Source organism: Schistocerca cancellata, chromosome 2, assembly GCF_023864275.1.
Source record: "Schistocerca cancellata isolate TAMUIC-IGC-003103 chromosome 2, iqSchCanc2.1, whole genome shotgun sequence".
NCBI lineage: Eukaryota > Metazoa > Arthropoda > Insecta > Orthoptera > Acrididae > Schistocerca > Schistocerca cancellata.
Genome location: NC_064627.1, coordinates 365486051 through 365510465, shown reverse-complemented (window position 1 = coordinate 365510465; position 24415 = coordinate 365486051). Strand labels below are relative to the sequence as shown.

The window sequence follows — 24415 nt, the reverse complement described above, 5'->3', positions numbered from 1 at the left end:
GCTAACGGCCAGTGTTTAGCGAACTCTCTCGTCTCCACATCACCGCCTGTTCACGAATTCTACTGTTTGTGCCGGCGTTGAGGACGGAAAATATTCAAATTATACACGGGGACGGCATCAGAAACTTTTACTCCATTTTTAGCCTGTGTTTTAACATACCAGCGCTGGATGACTATCAGCGGAAGAGACGTAGGTGAATGTAATAACGGACATTTATGAATTGTGCCCCCTGCATTTTATGTAGGTACAGAAAATGTCTGATCGGTTGAGGCGTTCGCCATTTTCACCCTATAAGACACAGAAACAATCAGTTACCCAAGAAGACTCGTGATTAATATCGTAACGACCCGGCCTATTCCGGGCCGTTACACGTCGGAATGTGTGGAAGAAATGGTGAGGGAGAACTAATCTACTATTCTTAAGCTGCTGGGGACTTGGTTCAAATGTCTCTGAGCACTATGGGACTTAACATCGGAGGTCATCAGTCCCCTAGAACTTAGAACTAATTAAACTTAACTAACCTAAGGACATCACACACATCCATGCCCGAGGCAGGATTCGAACCTGCGACCGTAGCGGTCGTGCGGTTCCAGACTGAAGCGCCTAGAACCGCATGGCCACTACGGCCGGCGCTGGGGATTTGAATACAGGGTGGGGGTTATTAGGTTGAAGGATTAGCGGAATTGTGGATGTTGGTCAGGAAATAGTATGGCTGTCCTCATCTAGCCATCAGGGGTTGAAAGGCTAGGAATGTTCTTCGAGCCGTCCATTCCCTGCCCGCTACGTTTCATTATGGTATTACCGAACCTGAACGTGTTCGATCCTCACGTTGGTATGAAAAGCGGAGTGTAGTTTAGGATGTCTATGATTGTCTTGTTATGGTGTTCATTTCATCGTTGCGTTGACTGATGGACGTATTTTTGCTGTTCTCTGAGTCTGTGTTTGCATTCGCGTCTGTGTCATTTTCCATGTCAGAGCTGGTGGTTTCCCATGGTTCCGCATCCCGAGGGTCTTGTGTCTATTGTTCAAACCTGTGGTATGGACTTGTTTGATTGTAGACTTTGTGTTGGGATACTTCATTTGCCTCTCAGTTTATTTCATCCCCTGTGTTTTCAGCCCTGACGGGCCAGTGTGTGTAGCTGTAGTTGTGTAGGTGTTACTGCAGTGGTGCTTTAAGGGCAGCGAAATACTCTGTGTTCGAGGCTCTATGTTCCCCACATGTGCAAGTGTCACATTGGCTGAGTCCCACGCGATGTAAATGCGCAGGGTATGGGCCGTTGCCCGTCAGGATATTAACCATGCCCCAACTGAGGTGATATGGTTCATCTTCAGACGTTCCCTGATGGAAAAATTGGTAGACCCTACGACCCTCGTCGTCCATGATCCTGTCCCTCTGCCATGTGTCCACCCTCCATTTGACGAGTTGTCATCTGTCACTGAGATTCTGTCCTGTAATCTCTATCACCTTGTCATGTCTCCTGCCTTTAACCAGCACATGGCTGCCCTTAGTCTGATGGTGAGGTCAATCGGAAAAATTATGAGCACTACACAAAGCGTCCGCATTGAGGTAGAGGATTGATTCACGCCAGGGCGCAGAGTGAAACAGTGATAGCGTTGAGAGGGTTTGTTTCCAGCAGCCTTGTACAGAACGACGGTCGTTCCCGATGTCGCCCGGCGTAGGTGCAAACTCAGCTGGTTGTGGAATGTCCTGACGCCCCGATGGCGCCTATGACGTCCGTTTCTCTGGGTCGTGGCCAGCTGTTATACCGCGGTGTCGAGTGGGGCGCCAGCGTGCGAATAACGAGCGCGGCCCACCCAGGTTTTTCGGATTTTTGCCGGTTATACAACACCACGATCATTCGTGTTCCCATGTCGTGCGCCTGGTCGCGATAGTCGACGCCAGATGTTCGATGCCGAGCAGCAACGTCGCACCACAGGTCGAACAGGACTATAACCAATGTACAAGGGTTGCCCAGAAAGTAATGTACCGCATTTTTTTTCTTCAACATTTCTTTATTGAACATAATGAGAATTACAGACACACACACACACTATTGTTCCACGTAACCTCCATCCCGTTCTATGGCCTTCCTCCAGCGCTAAACAAAGACGTGTATGCCCTGTCGGTACCAATCCTTGTCCTGGTGGCAGAGCCAGTGTTTCACTGTGTGAACTTCCTTTGCTGATTGAGAGAAGCAGCGCCTACTGCCGAGCCGTAATGCGTCTGTCCTCATGAATGACAACATCAGCTCGCTGCAACATGTCAGGTGTGACAGCCGCGGATGGTCTCCCCGATCGCTGCAAATCACGCAGCTCCGCCGAACCGCCTTCTGATGACCTCACCCTTCGTGCCCAGCTAGTAGCTGTACTTCTGTCGACAGCAGATACTCCATAGACTTTGCACAAGCGTTTGCTAATATGACCCACGGTTTCTTTCTCTGCAGTGATAAATCCAATGACGATACGTTGCTTGTAGAGTACATCACCTACAGACGCCGCTTTGAAGCTACCCTGCAGCTATGTTATCTGTCGGAAGTGACGGAAACTTGGCTCGCTCACTCAGGAGACCTCAGGTAATACATAAGTAACGTTTAGAATTCGTAGAATTGTTTTTGGGTGAGAAAAAAATGCAGTGCATTACTTTCTGGGAACCCTCTTATATGTGGCTAGGTCGCGTGACCGCGCCTCTCCCAGCAGGATCGTAGACCCGGTCAGGCTGAACGCCTTAGACACACCGTCCAGCGAGTGCAGCAAGGTGGAGGTTCCCTGATGTTTTGGGGTGGCATTATGTGGGGCCGACGTACGCCATTGATGGTCATGGAAGGCGGCGTAACGGCTGTACGGTACGTGAATTCAATCCTCCGACCGATAGTGCAACCATATCGGCAGCATATTGGCGAGGCATTCGTCTTCATGGACAACAATTCGCGCCCCCATCGTGCACATGTTGTAAGTGACTTCCTTCAGGATAACGACATCGCTCGACTAGAGAGGCCAGCATGTTCTCCAGACATGAACCCAATGGAACATGCCTGGGATAGATTGAAAAGGGCTGTTTATGGACAACGTGACGCACCAACCACTCTGAGGGATCTACGCCGAATCGTAGTTGAGGAGTGGGGCAATCTGGACCAACAGTGCCTTGATGAAGTTGTGGATAGTATGCCACGATGAATACATGCATGCATCAAAGCAAGAGGACGTGCTACTAGGTATTAGGGGTACCGGTGTGTACAGCAATCTGGACCACCACCTCTGAAGGTCTCGCTGTATAATGGTAGAACATGCAATGTGTGGTTTTCACGAGCAATAAAAAGGGCGGAAATGATGTTTATGTTGATCTCTATTCCAATTTTCTGTACAGGTTTCGGAACTCTCGGAACCGAGGTGATGCAAAACTTTTTTGATGTGTGTAGTTATGGATAGGTGGCTTCATACCTGCAGAGCTCGTGTTTCTCTTGTATCAATGAAAATGAAAATATACTCACATTTGTAAGGAGCACCTAGAATAGAGAAACTCAAACTAGTACAAGACGAGTTGGTCAGTCGCCGAAGTATTGTCCATAAATCTGCAAGACCACGCTTCTTGATTTACTTTCGCTACACAGTTAGTATATGTTATTCATATGTTTAAAATATCCTAGAGTCCGCTTTTAAAATCTTACTACTTTCCAGATAGATGCCCTACGTTCTCTGAAGTATTTTTATCAGTCATGTCTTACTTGACACCAACGACTTCTTTCGCAGCTGCAGTTAGTCTTTTATGGAAAACAAGCGTCTCGCCTTCTTTCGATGGTCGGCAAGCAGTAACCCTTTCATCCCCAGTCGTTTATGCTGCTAACCACCACTTTTATTCATTTTATTTGGAATACCAGTGCTTTTACTTTGAAACCACTGATTCTACGAAGACCCTGAATCAGTGGTTTGATGCTAAATGTACTGGTACTTCAAAACCAAATGAATAAAAGATGTGGTTTGCAACAGAAGCCACTGGGCTCGAAGAGTTAGGATGCCGTCCCCATATATTACTCTGGTGTGTTCTCTCAGATACTGGCGTCAAGTTTTTGCCATCTACTACTACACACTACATTACATGGCCTCATTAAGCTGCGCAACGCTAGTATCGAGTACGTCAACACAAAACCATGCCTGTATGCATTTGAGTGTGTTGTATAAGATAATTACATTTTAACCACTTATGTTGCTTTGAAATAAAGAGAAACTTTTTTTTCCGAAAGTTTCGTTCCAGTAACAAAATTAGCCATATGGTGGTGCCGCTACTTGTTAGCAGAGTGGATCGAGTAAAAACTTACTTACTCGTGAAGTAACAGTCTGGTGCAAGCTTTGCACCAACACAGAATATTGTGTTACTTGTTCATTACAGCCGACGGCTTACGTTTCTAATCCACATAATGCGAATGAACATATCAGTTTGCATGTGACGATGTACATCCCGGCAGTGGAAACGACATTAACGGAAGTAATTTGTCACTGTCTATTACGCGAACAGGGAAACAGCTCACAAAATTAAGGGCAAAAAATGGTATTTACGCTGCGTCACGTGTGGGGTTGGTGGCTATGGCGGGCGCGGACGCGGGTGCGGGCGAGTGTGGGCGTGTTCGGCCGGCGTCATTGTAGCGTGTCATCGCGCGCCCACGCCCCGGGCTGCCGGCCCCGCCCCTAATGTGTCAACTGGCGTTGCCTGGCAACGGCGTTCATAATTCTCGGCTGGCGATTAGCGCGCACCGACAATGGCGGCCGGTCGATGGCGCCGACAGGTGAGGATCGCGGCGCCCGGGCAGCCGCAGCGCTTAACGCGTGGTAGGTCGGCTGACTGCAGAGTAGCAGCGGCCGTGTTCCGGAGGTACATGGTAAAAACTATTAAACTACATGAAATAAAATCGTCATAACTTATGAACAGTTTCCATTAAGACGTTAAAACTGCACGGTTGACCGTTGCGCATGGCGGGATTTAGTATGGTTTGGTTTAGCGACGAAGCCCACTTTCATTTGGATGGGTTCGTCAGTGCGCAAAATTGACGTATATGGGGGACTGAAAATCCGCTTTTCGCGATCGAGTAGTCTCTTCACCCTCAACTATTGACTGTGTGGTGTACGATGTCCAGTCACGGAATAATCGGTGCGATATTCCTTGATGACACAGTGACTACCGAACGGTACGTGAAGGTTTTGGAAGATGATTTCATCCCCATTATCCGAAGTGACCCTGATTTCGACAAGATGTGGTTCATGTAAGACGGAACTCGACCCCATCGAAGGAGGAGAGTGTTTCGTGTCCTGGAGCAGATGTTTGGGGACCGCATTCTGGCTCTCGGGTACCCAGAGGCCACTGACATGGGCCTCGGTTGGCCACCTTATTCTCCGGATCTGAACATATGCAACTCCTTTTTGTAGGGCTATATTTAAAGACAGGCTGTACAGCGATAACCCAAAAACCATTGCTAAGCTGAAAACAGCCATTCATGAGGACATCGACAGCATCGATATTCTGACACTTCATCGGGTCATGCAGAATTTCGCTATTCGTCTGCGACACAGCGTCATCGCCAATGACGGCAGAACGTGTCAGAACCTAAAACCGAATATCTGTAGTTACATTTACATGTTGAATAAAGTGTGTGCACGTCGCAGTTTGTAATTTCATCGTCGCTGGACGGCTAGCAGCTAATTTTATGCACGGAAAAAGAAAACTTTTGACTTCGTTTATGGCTCTGAGCACTATGGGACTTACCTTCTGAGGTCATCAGTCCCCTAGAACTTAGAACTACTTAAACCTAACTAACCTAAGGACATCACACACACCTAGTCCCAGGCAGGATTCGAACCTGCGCCCGTAGCGGTCGCACCTATGTCCCAGGCAGGATTCGAACCTGCGCCCGTAGCGGTCGCACGGTTCCAGACAGAAGCGCCTGGAACCGCTCGGCCACACCAGCCGGCACTTCGTTTATGATGCAGAATTAGCTGCAAGCCGCCCAACGAACTAGCGGATGCCATAATGTATGCCGAGGAAAACGGCAACAGAAAAAGCACTGAAAATATGACACAAACAGCGACAACAGTTCTTAAAGCCATGTTGTAACGTACGATGAATAAGATTTAAAGAAGCTGCTGATGATGGCGACATTTGTCGCTGAAATTAGTCTTGGGAATAAATAAGAAAATATGTAACAAAAGGTGCTTTACATCACTGCGGATTCACAATTGCCATAGTGTGGTTTTTCTATGCAAGTGAGCACCAGATGGAAGAGTTCCAAGATAAAGTTATCAAGTATTGACCGAACGAAGGATTTTTGAGCTACATCATTTTTGGGTGAATTGCTTTTCCTATGGATTCTTCCAATGAATATGTGTGGAATCTTCCTTACCTGCGTTCCACTTTAAATCACTACGTTCCCCTTATTTAACACATGTGACTTCTTCCAGTGCTTGTTATGCAGTCGCGTAATCATACAATAATGGACCTTTCTGCCTATTTATGTGCAATAGGTTAATTTGTTTCTGTTGAGCGTCAGTTGCCAATCCCTGCTCGGAGCATCGATCCTCTGCACGTCTTCCTGCATTTCGCAGCGTCGCCATTCCTGTGTATACGACAGCGTTATCCGCCTCGTGGAACATCAGACGTTAACTACTAGATGATTTATACCTATTGTGAAAAGTAATGGACCTATAACACTCTCTTGGGGTACGGTCGAATTTACTTTTACGTCTGAAGATGTTTCACTGGTAAGAAAAGCATGCGGTGCTTGTTGGCTAGTAACTCTTCAGATCAGTCACGCAGTTGGTCTGCTATTCAGTGCGCACGTCTTTTGTTCATTAGGCGGCAATGCGGAGTTGTGTCGAACGCCTTCTAGAAGTCAGGGAACACGGACTCATACTGGGATGGACTGGACTGGAGGTGACGGAGGAAACTCGTACGAGCGGTAGGAGGAGGGGGAGGGGGGGGCTGGGTGCGCTCCACGCGCGTGGAACGTAACACGGCGGCCCGCGACAAGAGAGGTTCCGGCGCCCTGACAAGGAACATATGTGCGAGGCCCCGTAATGGGATTCCTGGCGTCTCGTCGCCAGGGTGCGAGCTTTACGATGGTATCGCTCGCGCCGCGGCCAGCCGCATCCGCAGCCGGAGCCGGCCGCCGCATTCCGGCGTGCGCTGGGCCCAGCCGCTCTCGCATTCCACGAGTCGTCGCCGCTGATGTGTGGACGGCCGCGTCCGCGGGCACACACCGTGCCTCATAGGACCTACTCGTCTTGTCAGATAACTTCCCGTTTAAGGCATCTCTGCCGTGCTCTTGCCCAAATGTATTCCGACAAAATACACCTCCGCGCTCCTCCCAGCAAACACACACACACGCGCGCGCAGTAAGCGCTGTCGTGTCCTAACACAGGACCGAGGGAAGACAGGGGCTTGCAGGTCAGTCTGCAATTTCCGACCGGTTAGGAGCAAATCATTAGGGGAAGTGGTAACAATACGACTATTCACGTTGGTGGGTAAAATATATGAGTCTGCCGACGTACCGTCTGACTTTCGGAAAAATACCATCCCCACAATTTCGAAGACTGCAAGAGCTGAAAAGTGCGAGAATTCACAATCAGCTTAACAGCTCAAGCATCAAAGTTACTTACAAAAGTAATATCAGGAAGAATGGAAAAGAAAATTGAGAATTTGTTAGATGACGACCAGTTTGGCCTTAGGAAAGGTAAGAGCACCAGAGAGGGAATTCTGACGTTGCGATTGATAATGGAAGCAAGACTAAAGAAAAACCAAGACAGGTTCATATTATTTGTCGACCTGGATAAAGCGTTCGACAATGTAAAATGGTACAAGATGTTCGAAATTCTTAGAAAAATAGGGGTAGGCTATGGGGAGAGACGGGTTATATTGAAAGCTACAGGTTATTGTTCGTCAGGCCTATTCTTTTGTAGGGATTATTGAAAGTCAGATTGCGTTGCGCTAAAATATTGTGTGTCAGTTTAGTAATGATCAGAATAAGTAAAGAGAAAACTGTCTCAGTAGGTTCAGTTTCACTCTGGAGTTTGAAAATCAAGTAACGTAGATGTTTTACCAGCACATTCTTTTCTTTTCATTCAGAGGGGAAGTTTCAATATGTGCAAGAGGGAATACTAAGAGTGGACGACTAAGAACAGAGTGCCTTTATTAGAAAGGTGGTAAGACACGGATGTAGTCTTTCGACCCAACTATTTAGTCTGTACATCGAAGAAGCAATGATGGAAATAAAAGAAAGGCTCAGAAGTGGAATTAAAATTCGAGGTAAAAGGAGTCAGTGATATGATTCGCTGACGATATTGCTATCTTAAGTGAAAGTGAAGAAGAATTACGTGATTTCCTGAATGGAATGAACGGTCTAATGAGTAATGGATTGAAAGTGAATCGAAGAAAGACGAAAGTAATGAGAAGTAGCAGAAATTAGAACAGCGAGAAACTTAACATCACTATTGGTGGTCACGGAGTGGATGAAGTTAAGGAATTCTGCTACCTAGGCGGCAAAATAACCAATTACGGGCGAAGCAAGGAGGAGATCAAAAACAGACTAGCACTGGCAAAAAGGACATTCCTGACCAAGAGAACTCTACTAGTATCGAACAAAGGCCTTGATTTGAGACAGAAATTTCGGAGAATGTAGGTTTGGAGCACAGCTTTGTATGGCAGTGAAACATCGACTGTGGGAAAACCTGAACAGAATAGAATCGAAGCATTTGAGAAGTGGTGCTATAGACGAATGTTGAAAATTAGGTGGACTGATAATGTAAGGAATGAGGAGGTTCTGCGCAGAATCGGAAGGGAAGGGAATATGTGGAAAACGCTGTCTGTTGAGACATCAGGGAATTATTTCCATGGTACTAGATGGAGCTGTGGAGGGCAAAAACTGTAGAGGAAGATAGAGATTGCAATACATCCAGCAAATAATTGAGGACGTAGGTTGCTACTCTGAGGTAAAGAGGTTGGCGCAGGAGAAGAATTCGTGGCGGGCCGCATGAAAGCAGTGAGAAGACTGATACCTCAACCTTCCAGTGAAGGCAGTTTGACTGTTTGCCGTAGCGCAAGCACTGTCACACCTACGAGAGGAGCGGATTTTAAGCCTGGATAGCATGTTCGCAGCAGAAGCATTGATATTCCGGGTTCCGATAAATACTATTTATTTGCAATCAAACTAATTTACTGAAGGCTGGTTCGAAACATTTGAGAGAGCAAAGGGTGCAACGGGTCGCACAACAGAAGTCAGCATCTGAGCTTGTGAAATGAGCGGTGACAGAAGCAGCGAACAATAGGTACATTTTAAGTACAAACTTTGAGAGCAGCACTGCAAGGGAGAGTAACAGACTTGTCGGACTTTACCGAGGCTGGCAGCGAGCGGCATGGAGTTGGCGTCCCAATTAGATGTAGATGTAGAGCTCTCTCTCTGAGTACAGAAACATAGGTTATTAAAGGATTTTGGCGGCGCACTAATTCTTCTATCTAGAGTCTGCCCACTAATCCACCAACACTTCACGGGCTTCAGCGTGTCTGACTGGTGGCTTTTCACCCCCACGGTGCCTCTGACCGACCACATTCAGATTCCTCTCATTCTCCTACTCAGTGGTAGGGTTGTATCAGCTCTCTAACCAGTGTAAACCAACTGATGTTGCGGTTCTCAGGGGCAAATACCAACACTTCTGCTTTTTGTTACTATCTTCCACTGTGACGCGTTACGACAGTCTCTAGGCGGTGGATGGAGTTACCAGTTAATTCTCTGAAGTGAAACTTCTCGCATGGGACAGCTACCTAGAGCGTCTGCAATTCAAAGGCACTAGCGTTCCTGTTGACCTCCGGTAATCTAAAAGCTACCACTTTTGCGTGCTCTTTGCAGCGTGCCTCTGATCTCCTATCTTGGAGAGCCCTTACTGGCTTCCGGTAACCTTTAGCTTAACAATGTATAAGTCATTACATCGCCAATATATGACAGCGAACCGTATCAGCTGAAGTAAGGGCTTGTAGGTTTTACAGTGTGGTTGTTTCGTTAGAGTGCTCGCATCGTTGTGCGTGAGAGGAGTTGTGTGACGGTCAGCGTGGAAAAATAATTTATACGGGTAGTGGGAGTAATATGCAGGGCGAATCACAACTCAGGCGATAAACTGTCAGAGGTGGTGATATGGACCAAAGAAAGGAAGGAATTTCTACTAAACATGTGCTGCAAAATGCATACCTTCAGAGCTATGAGCACTTAATCGTCTTCGATACTACGAACACATCTCTTCTATTACAAACTATTTGCTTTCCATATTTAGGGTGAAGATGGTACGGATCAAAACAAGAAAAACAGTGTAACGATGGACTCTAAAACGGATTTCTTTAGAGCAATGATCTCTTGTTCAGTTTTACAGTAGCAAAGATGAACAAGTGTTTGTTCATAGCTCTAAAGGTATGTATTTTAGAGTCCATGTTTATTCGACTTTTGTTTGGAGGGGAGAGGCGGCTTTTGGAGGCATACTATCACCTCTGAAAGTCTGTCGCTAGAGTTCTGATTCACTCTGTACATACGTGAGAAACGGCACCATGCAATTCATTTATTTCTCAAGTAAAGGCCTGCTACCTCTTATTATATAGCAGGTTGAGTTTCACTACTAGGACATTTTTTGTTGTTGTTGAAAATTTGACAAAAGAATAAATTTAAAAAAAACTGAAAATGTTTATGTGTAATAAGTACAAATGCTCCATGCACCATCTAACATGCAATGCACGCTTGCACTTATTTTAATTTTGATAACTGATTTTAGTCACAATCTCATCCTGCCTAAGCAATAGAAGATATGCAGAACAGTGACGTACACAGTTTCAATAATTAATGAAAATCTTGGAATGCTCCATTGTGGTGTAGCTTGTGATATGAATAATTATTATGTACCTCTGTCTTCCAGTGTGAACAACCTCACTGACTTGGAGAAGACAGAAGTACGCGATTAGATGCTTCACAAGCTACATTAAAATGGAGCATGCACGTCTGTCAAGTCTGGAAGATGTCAAATGGCTTACGACGACGACGGCAGCGGCTGCGAAGATTATGATGATTCAAAAATGGTTCAAATGGCTCTGAGCACTATGAGACTTAACTTCTGAGGTCATCAGTCTCCTAGAACTTAGAACTACCTAAACCTAACTAACCTAAGGACATCACACACATCCATACCCGAGGCAGGATTCGAACTTGCGACCGTAGCGGTCGCGCGGTTCCAGACTGTAGCGCCTAGAACCGCTCTGCCACTCTGGTCGGCGATTATGATGATGATGATGATGATGATGATGACGACGTTGGTGGTGGTTGTGGTGGTGGTGATGATGATGAAAATATAATCTCATTTCTTGATGTTACTTACGCTTGTACTCAAATGCAGCTAATGAACATTTCATACTATTAAAAATGAAAGCTGGAATCAAGTAAAGTCTCACTAAGAATGAACTCTTGTATTAAAAGTAAGATGTTAATCAAGTACAATGCATGTTATGGCCATGGCCGTCGTAGCACTCTGGGTGGATCACTTACGCTACTGAGTTCTTCGTACGTTCACTATGTGACGCCGCATATGGAAAGCACAGAGGCTGTGTTCACTAGCGTTTCTACTACTTGAAATATATCTTTGACTAAGTTGGTGCCATATTATCAGTGAATAAATGAAGATTGTGACAGGTACTGTCGCATCATTTCAGTTCAGGTGCTATTTATTAACGCTATGCCACAGATAAACGACGGAGACAAACGTCATTTCACGCTATAAGTGTATCGCGCTCGACCGAGTGTCGTCGTCTTGTTGTGGTCTCCGCTCGACAAGGAGGTAGTTGGATCAGCAGGGAGAGTGGAGAGCGCTGGGCCGTTACATATGATACGTGTATGTGTGTGTGTGTGTGTGTGTGTAGCTGGGCGGCCGCGGTCTGCGCCGTGGGAGTTCCGGGAGCCGCTGCCGGCTTGGTGGGAGGTGGGTGGCCCGGGATAAGCCTCTGAGGAATGGCCAGCGCCCCGCGGGGCGTCGCGCGCTGCTCCAGCCACACTCCAGACTCCAGCAGCAGCGCCGACGCTAGCGGCTTGCACGCGCTCCTTCCGTCATCACCGCGGCCAGCGTCTGCATGTGACCCACATTAAGCAGTATTGCTGGAGATAATCGGCCTTAGAAATTACAAAATTTCCTCCAGTATATATACAGGTATCTCCATAGCCAAATGACCTGGGTTCGATTCTCGATCTCAGATTTTTCTGCGGTCGGGACGGGTGTGTAGGCTCCACCGACCCTCATGAGGTCAAATGCGTAGCTGCTTGAATAGAGGGATTGACGACATGCTGTTCACATACGTGAAAGGTATGCGCAGTGGGGAATATGGATAGCCACCAGCTTTATAATGGAATGCCGACAAAGAAAATTTCTGCTGGACCACGATTCGACGCCGGATTTTCCACTTATCGGGAGCGGTCGCCTTACCATTAGCCTATCCGAGTACGACTACCGGGCAGACCAAAAGTTTCATACATCGTCAACCATATGCCTACAACCAGCACTCGTACAGGAAAAATATTTCAGTTCAAAGTCGCTTGCGCGGTGTCGACGGATAAATGCGATATTCCAGCGCCTGTGTTGTTCAGAAGTACCTCTGAACAACACAGGGACTGCAGTATCATTTAGTATAGTGCTGTTTACATGTCCCGCGATCATAGATCGCTGCATGTACTGCCATTCAGGCTGCAGTGGGAGAGTCGGAACAAACATAAGACCTAATCTGTGAGTGGTGCTAACGTTAATGTGTAGATAGAACAAGTTAGCGGCAAATCTCATGATGTCACACTTGGCAAATTATTGCATGAAAAGTATCGATATAATCGATTCATTGTATTTTCGATGGACCAGAATGGAGTCATTCTTGTCTTTCAAAAAAATGTTAAGTTCGAAACAGGATACTCTTTATGTAAATTTGTTTCATAACAGTTTTTAATTATTGATTTGTAGACGGACTGTATCAAGAAGTTTTTAAAATTTTTGGGAAAAAATAGATATAATATTTTCATTGGTTTTAAATTAAGTTTCTAGAGGCGTTTAATTACACTAAATTTATGTTAATACAAAATACGTCACAGAACTTCCCTGAAAGAGGTCATACGTCGGATCCTGAGACTTAATTTGATAATGGAGATAAGTGTGAGGACAAAGTTTGTAGAGGGAAACTAAAGCTTGAATACAATTAGCAAGATCAGACGCATATAGGCTGCAGAAGCTATCTAAAGATGGAGAGAGTTGTAAGAGAGAGACTAGCGTAGAGATCCGCATCAAACCAGCGTTCAGGATTAAGATAACAACGATGACGACGACGACGACGACGACAAAAGCATTTGACAGGATATGTGAATAACTGTGATTACTTACATTAACAGCTAGTAAAAGCATTTGGAAAGTAGAATTACGAAAGCCCGATATGTCGCGGAAATGTATCGGTACTGTCGATGTATCGACCATATAATACCAATTTATCTACATAGAAATTGTTTCTGCAAAGTGTTTATATTTCCGGTATACGTATATATTGTTATCGTCTCTAAACGGATTGGAAACAGTTTGTTTACTATGTCGACTTCACACTAGCGTAGTGTCAACCAAGGTAGTGGCTGATGTAATGAATCCACTTGCAGGTTGGCCGGAATGCTTACTTGGAACGACCCTTACCTACGCTATGTAGGCAGCCCAGCATGCGAAGTTTTCCGGAACTGGCATCAGCATGACGAAACTATGAAATTTAAACGGAATGTGAAGTACTGGCGCAATCAGTATTTGTAGAGCCTCTGTATCTGATTATGTGAAGTAATTATTTAAATTTTATAGTGTTTGTTACTGTGCTACGGTTTGAACTGTGATTGCAACCCAGAGAAAAATGTCGTTAATAGGAAATAACTGTCTCGAAAGAGGTAATAACTAATGCTTATATGTTAATGAGGCCTAGCTGAAACCACATACGTGCACGAAGAGAATTTGGAATAGCTACCGTTACTTGATAAAGTTTTCAGTCCCAACTTCTCACGATATATGCCTACATGTTTGTCATACTAGCATGCCCTGTGTTTGATGATATGTGCATAATTTACTGGTTTATTACGTCGTACAAAGAACGATTTATAGGTTATCACATTCCTCTGGCAGAATTAGCCCACAGTACATTGCGTCGTAGCTTTCGGCTTAATAATTTCCGGGCCAAGATTCGTTGTCTCAAGGTAATATACTTGCTTTTATTCATCATCCTAAAAGTGTTTACAATCATCATGGAAACATTCTATAAGCTTCATTGATGAATTTTTTGGAAAGTACAAACATAGCTGTAATTTGTCACAATGGCAGTAACGTATGAAAGTGCTTAGACTTGCTTTATGATAAAGACTCGGTTCTATGTAATGAATTAATCAGACATGGCTAATACCTTTCTGAATATTTTTTGTGCAATATTATATCTTGAGCATAACTGGTAAAAGCTTGCAAATCCTCTCTGTACCCGTGGATGCACAATTCCTGATGAATGACCACCAATGAATAAGTTAGTAGCATCATTTGTTCTCAACTGTTTGTAATAGTTCTTACATATGCCACGATTTTTGATGATTCATCAGTTTGGTATTTCATGTCAGAGCAAGTAGCACGTAAGTTAATAATTTCTCAATTTGAGGGTAACGTCTGTGGAGAAAAAAGCCGTTCCTGACTAAATCCTTCGAACTCCTTCATCATAAAATAAATTTGTATGGACGAATCACATCATAATAGTCACTTAAACTGCCCATTTAAATGCAAATGCCTGATCCATCCCAGTTACAATTTTCTTCCGGTAGATTGTTGCATGCACACGTATCTAATGCACGTTCACTATAGGAAGAGGTTAGCGTTGTTGTCTCGGAGCGATGAAGTAGAACAGGGCAGGAGACACTGGAAAAGCCACCAGCCCTATGGAAGCGCCGTGGTGGGTATCACACTGAACGCATCTCGCCGGTCGTAGTGACCGAGCGGTTTTAGGCGCTACAGTCTGGAACAGCGCGACCGCTGCGGTCGCAGGTTCGAATCCAGCCTCGGGCATGGATGTATGTGATGACATTAGGTTAGTTAGGTTTAAGTAGTTCTAAGTTCTAGGTGACTGATGACCACAGAAGTTAAGTCCCGTAGTGGTCAGAGACATTTGAACCATTTTTTTTTGAACGCATCTCCCCCCCCCCCTCTCTCTCTCTCTCTTTCTCTCTCGCTCTGTGTGCGTATTTTTTCGGATAGTAAGACTTCAGAGTCCCCAAGGCTGCTGGTCTATACACAGTAATCTCTGTAATCTCCTATACATCAATACTTTCTAGCCATTACCCTTGCTTAACATTTTCGACTATCGATGTCAGCTTTCAGGTATCATTTCTTCTCTCTCCAGCATACTTCGAGTTACACACTCTAGACTTACCTGCTGCTTTCTTATTCATTCATCATCCGTGCTGTCATTTAATTTGAACACGTCTTGACAAGTTGTAAATTATGTAAACTTTTACCTTGTACATTACTCTCTTATTGCTGACGTGCTTTCAGCTATGCATTGCCACAGTAGTTCTTCCTGCCATCATATGAACATTATATAGAGGAATGAAATATGCCGTGAAGTAACAGTTATATTATGATTCTATTGACATGTCATTTTACACTTACATACATTAGTAATTCAACCGACTGCAGTGTGCTGCGTCAAGTTTTCAGCTAAATACAGTTGTCATACGCGATTCTCGCACTATCATGACCCTATAAACTATAAATAAACTCGTCTTTTCCACATAGCATTTGCGCAGATGTTCTCGTTCAGCGTGTTGTTAAGTTATATGATAATCGAAAATATCTCTCCTGAAGGTCCGTAAGCCATTGTTCTTCTGTGCTTCCGGACGTTTTCAGTTTCGTTTGCGGAATATGTGGGTGGAGTGACCTAATAAAGAGAGTGTATCATGCGACTACCAGCGCCAACGGACAACATTACTTGTTTCTCATTACAAGAGAAATATTCCTGAAGCTCAAATTTTATGTGACTAATCGATAGAGCAGCCGTAAATTAGTCTGGCGAGTATATTCCGTTAATGGATATCTACTGACAAAATAACTCATGAAGAATAATCAATAATTAGATGTGTTCCGCGCAGTACTGCTATCAGAAAGCAGTGGATAGAGATAATTCTTACATGCGTACAGTATTGCCGCAGCAGGTTTCAGCTAGTGTAGAAGTTATAACAGAATGAATAATGGTATCAAACTCGGGTTAAATGTTTGGCAATATGAGTTTGTAGTTCAACACCACTGATTAGCAGCCCGCAGCACTGGCGTAAGAAACAGTCGTTTTTTTTTCAAATTTTAGTAATGGTGAGTTATCAGTACTTTTGTCAGGTTGCTATGATTTGCTTTCGTAGAACCTAAAGACATTATATATCTCGATTACGGTTAAAGATTTTTGCACGCCTTAGCCGTAATTTTAAAGAGTGTAATTATTTTTTACACTAGCTCTTATAACCTCACGTGTTCAGTTTGACATTAACCTATTGGTGCTTAACATCAATTTTACTACTGACAACAACCCATAAAGGATCAACATTTTCGGTTTGCTACTGAAGTGTTGGACATAACAGCCTCCCGATTGCTTGAGGGTTAATCAAGTGAGTAATGTTTTTAAAAATTTTTTTCACCATTTTTCGGTTAATGCACGTCTGAAAAATACTTTCAAGAATTTTTATAAAAAATTTTTTCCTCTTTCATAAAGTCGTATTCTAAAAATATTACGTTTTGCTTAAGAGTGCAACACCTGAGGATGCACCTGTAGCGGTGTGAAACCGGCATCGTTCCCAATAAAGGACTACATAACAGCTAAAGCAGCTTTAACAGCCTTCATCCACCATGAATCCCGTGAATTCATAATAACTTTTTTTAGTAAAAAACAGTTTGAAGTTTCTTCGATATTAATCATCTAACAGAATCATACATCAGTGTTTTCATAGATCAGGTGCGCTAGAACGAAGGAGAAAACCCGCATTCCTGAAGATCTTTTATTCTTCATTTTTAATATATTCGCTTAACAAGCTCTGACTGAAACTCTGTCACAGTTTACTAATGGAATGTACTAATGGAACACAGTTGTTGTTTGTAAGCTTTGTGTAATTCACCTTCATTACCTGTTTCCTGAGAGATATTGAAGACGTAAAAGCTCACTGTATAGGATTAGCAAACGAAGTTATCGCACACGTTGAAATGAAGATATAGACAGTGTAGAAACTTCTACCAATTAACAAATGAGACTTGTTGTAGTCGTACCAGTAGCAGGCAGCCAGCTGACAGGCTCTGCGGCTTGTGTTTCAGATCGTGCTGAACTCGATGCACCGCTACCAGCCGCGCATCCACCTGGTCAAGTGGCGAGAGCATGGCGGGCCCATCACCGACCTGGAGAGCGAGCAGTACCGCACCTACATCTTCCCCGAGTCCGTGTTCACCGCCGTCACCGCCTACCAGAACCAGCTGGTAAGTGGCACCAGTTCGTCTTCGTAACTTCGACACTTTTTGTCTACGACATCGCAGTCGCTGTATTGCTCTGAAGTACGATCGAATATCCCTTTGGATATGCATGCATCTCCGAGAACAACTCACGCACTGCAGTATCGTGTTTAGCCGCCGACATCGAGCAAGTGACTTTCAAGTAAAATGTCTCCCCTGTACGGGACTGAGCCAACGGCCTTGCCACAGTGGTAAGACCGGTTCTCGTTGAATCACCGAAGTTAAGCGCTGTCTGGCTAGGCTAACACTGGGATGGGTGACCAACAGGTGTGCTGAGCGCTGTTGGCAATCAGGGTGCACTCAGCCCTTGTGAGGCAAACTGAGGAGCTACTTGGTTGAGAAGTAGCGGCTCCGGTCTCGCAAACTGACATACGGCCGGGAGAGTGGTATGCTGACCTCATGCCCCTCCATATCCGCATCCATTGACGCCTGTGGGCTGAGGATGACACGGCGGCCGGTCGGAACCGTTGGGCCTTCATGGCTTGTTCGGATGGAGTTTAGATGTATGGGATTAAAGATAATGGACGTACGAGTACACACTGTAGACACTGGTTGAGAGACGTATGGGAGCCTGTGTCTAGCCGCGAGTCGTGCTCGGAGAGGCTAATGTTAAGCGACCGCTCGCGACAAGCGGGAAATCCAGGTTCGAGTCCCGGTCCGGCACAAATTTTAAGTGTTGTTACTTCATTGCACAGCTGATGGTTGTTCATATTCGCAATGGCGAATACACCGTTAAATCAATTTAAAAGAGCTCCACAACTCGTAACGTTTCACCATTGGCAATACAAGGATTGTGGCTGTATAACACGAGGCTCTTAGAGCATCACGTCACCTGAAAAGTGTTTTGTGGATTTGTTTTGTAGCAACAGCAACAGATACCAGGAAAAGCTGCAGGGAAACTGAAGTTTCCAAAAATATTGTATTACATTTCTTTTATTGTGTAGTTATGTAAAAAGTAGTGAGAATCATTCCCAGCCTGCAGACTGAAGTGATTTCAGTAACAACAGTAGCCATAGTTTGCTTTATTTTCAAATAGTTTCGGAAAATAATTAGGAACACTTCATAAAAAAAACAGATTATTCCGAAGAGTTAACTAGCTTTGGGGAATGTACTGAAATTTTACTAAGTATATATACTATTTTCCACAACATGGATCCCCAGAACATATACTTTTTTCACTGCCACCGATACAGAGCAGCACTCAGACACCAACACAGTACTCACCTTTTCATGATAGCAAATGGGAATTTGTGGTACAGAAAATGGCCCAGAGATCACCAGTGTGTGTGTGTGTGTGTGTGTGTGTGTGTGTGTGTAGTGAGTGAAGTGTTATATACCAGGAGTAAATCTAATGATTGTCTACAGAAGTCTATAAATGTATGTATATACGAATTAGATTATTTTCAATTGGTCTAAACTTTTAAATACTTTGGCATGTCCTATATCATTGTAAAAAGAGATCTACGGATGAATAAAGCTACTACTACTGTTACTGCAATGACATGCTACGGAAATCAGAGACAAAGACGGTTGGGAAATGGTAAATAAAATCGGTGATGATGTCTCAGGGACATTATATGACGAATACAGACAGACACGGCCGTATAACAGAACATTGCAACACACTCAAAGCACGTAAGACAGCAGTCCCAGTTCATGCACCAACACAGACAGCAGCATCGAAATACACACTCACTCAAAAAGCGAACACTTTCACCAGCACGTACCACAGATAGCCTTACACAATATCTAAAATAATTTAACGATATCAGAATAAACAGTGTAAAGCAATCAACCCTGTAAACCTGTTCTAGCTTAGGTACCAATAGCAGGCATATCAATTCCACGGTCATTATACCACTGTTGGGATGTAACATTTGTAACTGAACACTTAGAATACAATCAACATTACAGGTAAAATTCAAGACACATAATATAGGAACTGAATGTTAATTAATAACCCCAAGAAATAACATACTTGACACTCACACATCACTGCGCTTTCCACAATGTACATAATAGTTACAATGTTTCTGTAAACAGTGTTTAGAAATATTAATCCGTAAATTAAACTGTAGCGAACCGGCACTGCAATGATCGAAGTAGCTCCGAGACACTCAGACCAGGCTAGCTCAGATAGAGTAACATTTCTCTCTCTCTCTCTCTCTCTCTCTCTCTCTCTCTCTCTCTCTCTCTCTCTCTCTCTTTTACTATCCAGGTTTGTCCTATCATCTATCGGCATACCTTCTTAATATTTGAATATTTTTGTGTTTTTTCTTTCAATTTCTAAGGTATTTTTAGTTTATTATTACATCCATTGTAATTGCTGTTTGTAATATGGAATATATTTTGTAATCTACATGAAAGCTGTAAAATGAACGACCTGTTATAAAATGTAAGGCAACAGGTCTCTAAATGGGCAATCCACCTAACCAAATCAAATCAAATCAATTCCATAACAAAAATTGAGTTTATTTCACGTCATTCACATTATGGTTCATCTAAAAGTTTTCATAACATGATTCATTTAATTCTGGACGAATCTGAGACTGCCATCAAGCGTAATAATTCATAAGTATGAACATTTTTGCTTTGCTTTTTTTTTATTTTCGTTCATCTGGAATAATCCTTGCACCAAACAGTTTTTAACGTGAAACCTCCTGGCAGATTAAAACTGTCGGCCGGGCTGAGACTCGAACTCGGGACCTTTCCCTTTCGCGGGCTGCTGCTCTTGTAGAGCACTTCTCGATAAAAGGCAGAGGTTCGGAGTTCGAGTGTCGGTCCGGCACGCAGTTTTAAATCTGGCAGGAAGTCCCATATCAGCGCACACTCCGCTGCAAGGTGAAAATTGCATTCTGGAGTTTCAGCTTGTTTACATCTTCAAACACGAGTATAAAGTACTTTTTTACTATTATTTAAATATACTACACACATCAAAAAAAGTTTTGCATCACCTCGGTTCCGATAGTTCCGGAACCTGTACAGAAAATTGGAATAGTGATCAACATAAACATCATTTTCGCCCTTTTTATTGCTCTTGAAAACCACACATTGCATGTTCTGCCACCATACAGCGAGACGTTCAGGGTTGGTGGTCCAGACTGCTGTACACAACGTTACCGCTAATAGCCTGTAGTCGTCGAGGCATACTATTCACAAGTTCATCAAGGCACTGTTGGTCCTGATCGTCCCACTCCTCAATGGCGATTCGACGTAGATCCCTCAGAGTGGTTGGCTGGTAACGTCGCCCATAAACAGCCCTTTTCAATCCATCCCAGACATGTCCGATAGGGTTCATGTCTGGAGAACATGCTGACCTCTCTAGTCGAGCGATGTCGTTATCCTGAAGGTAGTCACTCACAAGATGTGCACGATGGGGGCGCGAATTGTCGATCATGAGTACGAATGCCTCGCCAATATGCTGCCGATATGGTTGCACTATCGGTCGGAGGATGGCATTCACGTATCGTACAGCCGTTATGGTGCCTTCCATGACCACCAGCGGCGTACGTCGGCCCTACATAATTCCACCCCAAAACTTTTTTGATCTGTGTATTATTCCACACCTCACCTGTCAGTAACAGAAAAGGAGTTGAATCACCCAACAGTAATATAAACTGCAAATTTAATCAGTTTAATATAAAATAAAACTTCACTTACTAACTAAACATTTCTCATTAATTTTAAGTAAACCGTTGTGCTTCAGCTGCCATTAACCTGTGATTCATACTGTTATTCTTTCTTTTCAGATAACGAAGCTGAAAATAGACAGCAATCCTTTTGCTAAGGGCTTCAGGGATTCATCAAGGTTAACAGATTTTGATAGGTAAGTGGAACGATTGATATATAAAGAGCTTATTTTAAGGCATAATTTCTTTTCCTCACTCCAGAAGTGATTCATATCAGATTGTTAAATCGAAACTGGCAGGTTACAGCTTGCGTAGTTTAAATTAACCCACGGTTAACTTTTTGGGAGACAACGCGGTTTCGTGTTACATTTTAATTGCTCCCCTACATACCTTTGTTATGTATGCGGTGAACTTCCTAAGCTGCAGATTTCTCCCGTTCCGGGAAAACTGCACTGCATGTGTAGGGTGACTGGGTTGTCGGGTATTCGCAGGCTTTACAGTGCGGGCCGCATGAAACCAGCCAGAAGACTGATGACAAAAAATAAATAAAATAAGATAAAATAAAAGCGTTATGGTGGTGTGCTTCCTGCAAATTTGAAAAGTATGAATGAGATCATTGGTATCTACGGTTAGACCTAAATGATTTATGGTGTTACCGCCAAAGTCCTCCGTGAATTTAGTATTGTTGTACTTAGATTTTAAATGTTTCAGGAATGTTTGTCTTTGCATCTGATGATGATGTAACAGAAGTTTGTAAGATTATAAAATTCTAGAATATTACAGCAGTATCTTGCATAGATAAAGTATTTACAGGATATCAGACATTAATACTACTTAAATCGCCAGATCCTTGTATCTGGAAAAAATATTAGGGTCCTCTATAAAATAAACAAAGTTAAAGGAATCGACGTTTGAAACTCCGAAAGTTGAGGGTTTCTGTCTCCGGATGTAGTTGTGGCACTTCGTAATAGGTGAGCAGTTCAGAATGTCCCACATCGCCAAGGTAACAGAGATATCCAGAAAATTAGTTTTTCACGTCTTTCACGTTTAGTGGAGTACTGGTGACAAGCTCCCATTGTAGTCAGCACAGCAGGGCGAGTCCGGGGAACGAAGCGGCAACGTACTGGAGAGACCGGCAGCAGTGGCGGTGAGAAGGCGATAGCTTAGCGTAGCTGGAAATGATCTCCATGGACGAAGAGAACTGACCTCTGCCCGCTCTGTGGCACGTGTTCCTAGTTCCCCATACGGTCAACTTCCGTGACCTGCAGTCAAACGGTGTAGTTACCACTGGCTGTGGTAGCCCCACTAAAGCTACGATATCCATGTTCTCTGCTGCCGATATGTCTTTGTCTATCGATGGCAAAGATACACCACACCATGGTGCACAACGTTGTCTTATTGCCTCTGCAGTCACTCTCCACGTGGAAACGGAAGGTCAAAAACTAGATACATTTAGGTTATATATATTTTACACGTCAGACCTGGTTGGGCTTATTGCCACTATCAAGTGACCTGCGAAAATGGCATTGGTAAGAGTATTTACGTATGCTTATCTATACGTAATATTTTATTTTTTGTAGCTACGAAACGTAAATACGTTTTTGACAAAAAATATTTTGACGGTTAAGTGTTTTGACAGTTCTTTACTACGAAGCTATATATTTATAAGTAGATACATTTCCTCAGAGATGATGTTACGTACCGTTCTTCTTATTTTCCTTTAAATTTTATCTGTTGGCTGTGTATTTTTTTTTACCATTTAACTATCCCTTTTCGTATTCCACTGTGTCAATGAAGTTTTCTAGATAGTACTTTTGTTTAAAATTTGTGTTTTCATTTAGGAATTCGTGTGGATATTTTCTTGTATGAATATATATTCCCATTTCTTCGAGAATGTTCATAGTAAGTCCGTCGTAGTAAAGAACCAAAAATATTGAACAAAATATCTGTCAAAAACATAATTATGTTTCGTAAGTGCAAAAATTGTTATACTTACCAAGACTTAAAGGAAAAAATTTACTTCCGATGCAATATGGTCATCACTTACAACTAGACGTATGTACCAATGCAAATGTGAACATAAAACAACTACTCTTTAAGTATATAGAATATTACCATTGTTATTTTCGAGGGTTGCTTGATAGTGACAATAAGCCGAAACAGGGCTGTCGTGTAAAATATTTGAAAAAATATGTATATTACCTTATTGCAGCTAGTTTTGGAGAGTTCATTTTCATTTTGTTTTATACTGATGTGTACTATGCTGCGGGCCCAGTGGAAGGTAAAACTATTCAGTTGATTCACGGGGGGTGGTAGAACAATAGGAAACGGATTCACCAGGTGCTGTACTGAGGCCGAGACGGACCGTGTGGCCTTTACTGATTGCTGAAAGAAGAATCAAACCAGCGACAGCGTTTTCTGAAGTGTGTAGTCCTGAAAGACACAGCAGAGGAGAGCGGCGCATTTATCACGGCGGATCTCGGGAGGGTCGCCGGCCGGCCGCTGGCAGCGTCCGCCGTGTAATTATGTCGTATCTGGGCTGACATCGGCAGCGACGTGGCCACCGCATCGCCTAATAAGAACGGAATTAGTGCGTCAACAATGGCGCGCTGCGTATGTACACACCGCTGTTATTCAATTAAGCTGCGGCCGGTGGTCCGCGCCAGAGAGCGCCCGGCCCGACGTAGACGGATGACCGCTAATGACTGGCTGCCCGTCCTGCCTTCACCTGTTCCCCGCCACAAAGATGTCCGCCTTCGGCATGCAACAAGAAACGCGCCGGTCGCCCCGAGTGCCGACTCAGCTGACGTTGGCGCCACCGGCAGAGGGCACGCCGGAGCTCGAGATGGATGACCGCACGCAGCACCAGCATCTGGAAGGCGTGAGAACGAAAGACGGCACCGAGTCGACGAAGTAGCCATTTACTACATGTGTGCACCGCAGGCTACCTCATGGTGTGTAGTCGAGGGTACTTCCTGTGTCACTGACACTTTCCTTCATCTTCCAGTCGCGAATGGTTCGTGAGAAGAACGACTGAAAGAGCTCGAATCTCTCCATCTCGAATCTCTCTCATTTTTCGTTTTTGGTCTTTCCGCCACTCGTAACTAGCAGGAAGCAATACGTTGTTAAGACTGACAGCAACATACGGAAAAAACGAAAACCCCACGATCAGGTCCTGAAGACCACGAGATAGTCGTCCGACC

General features: G+C 44.0%; 1 protein-coding gene across 1 annotated transcript in view; it reads left to right on the top strand.

Annotated features, from left to right (window-relative positions):
* LOC126154130 (T-box protein H15-like) overlaps window positions 1–24415 on the top strand; it is a 370779-nt gene that overhangs the window by 305790 nt on the left and 40574 nt on the right. The window contains exons 4-5 of the mRNA XM_049916116.1: window positions 17392–17550; window positions 21333–21409. Of these exons, the coding sequence (XP_049772073.1) occupies window positions 17392–17550; window positions 21333–21409 (236 nt within the window). The remainder of the gene's footprint in view (window positions 1–17391; window positions 17551–21332; window positions 21410–24415) is intronic.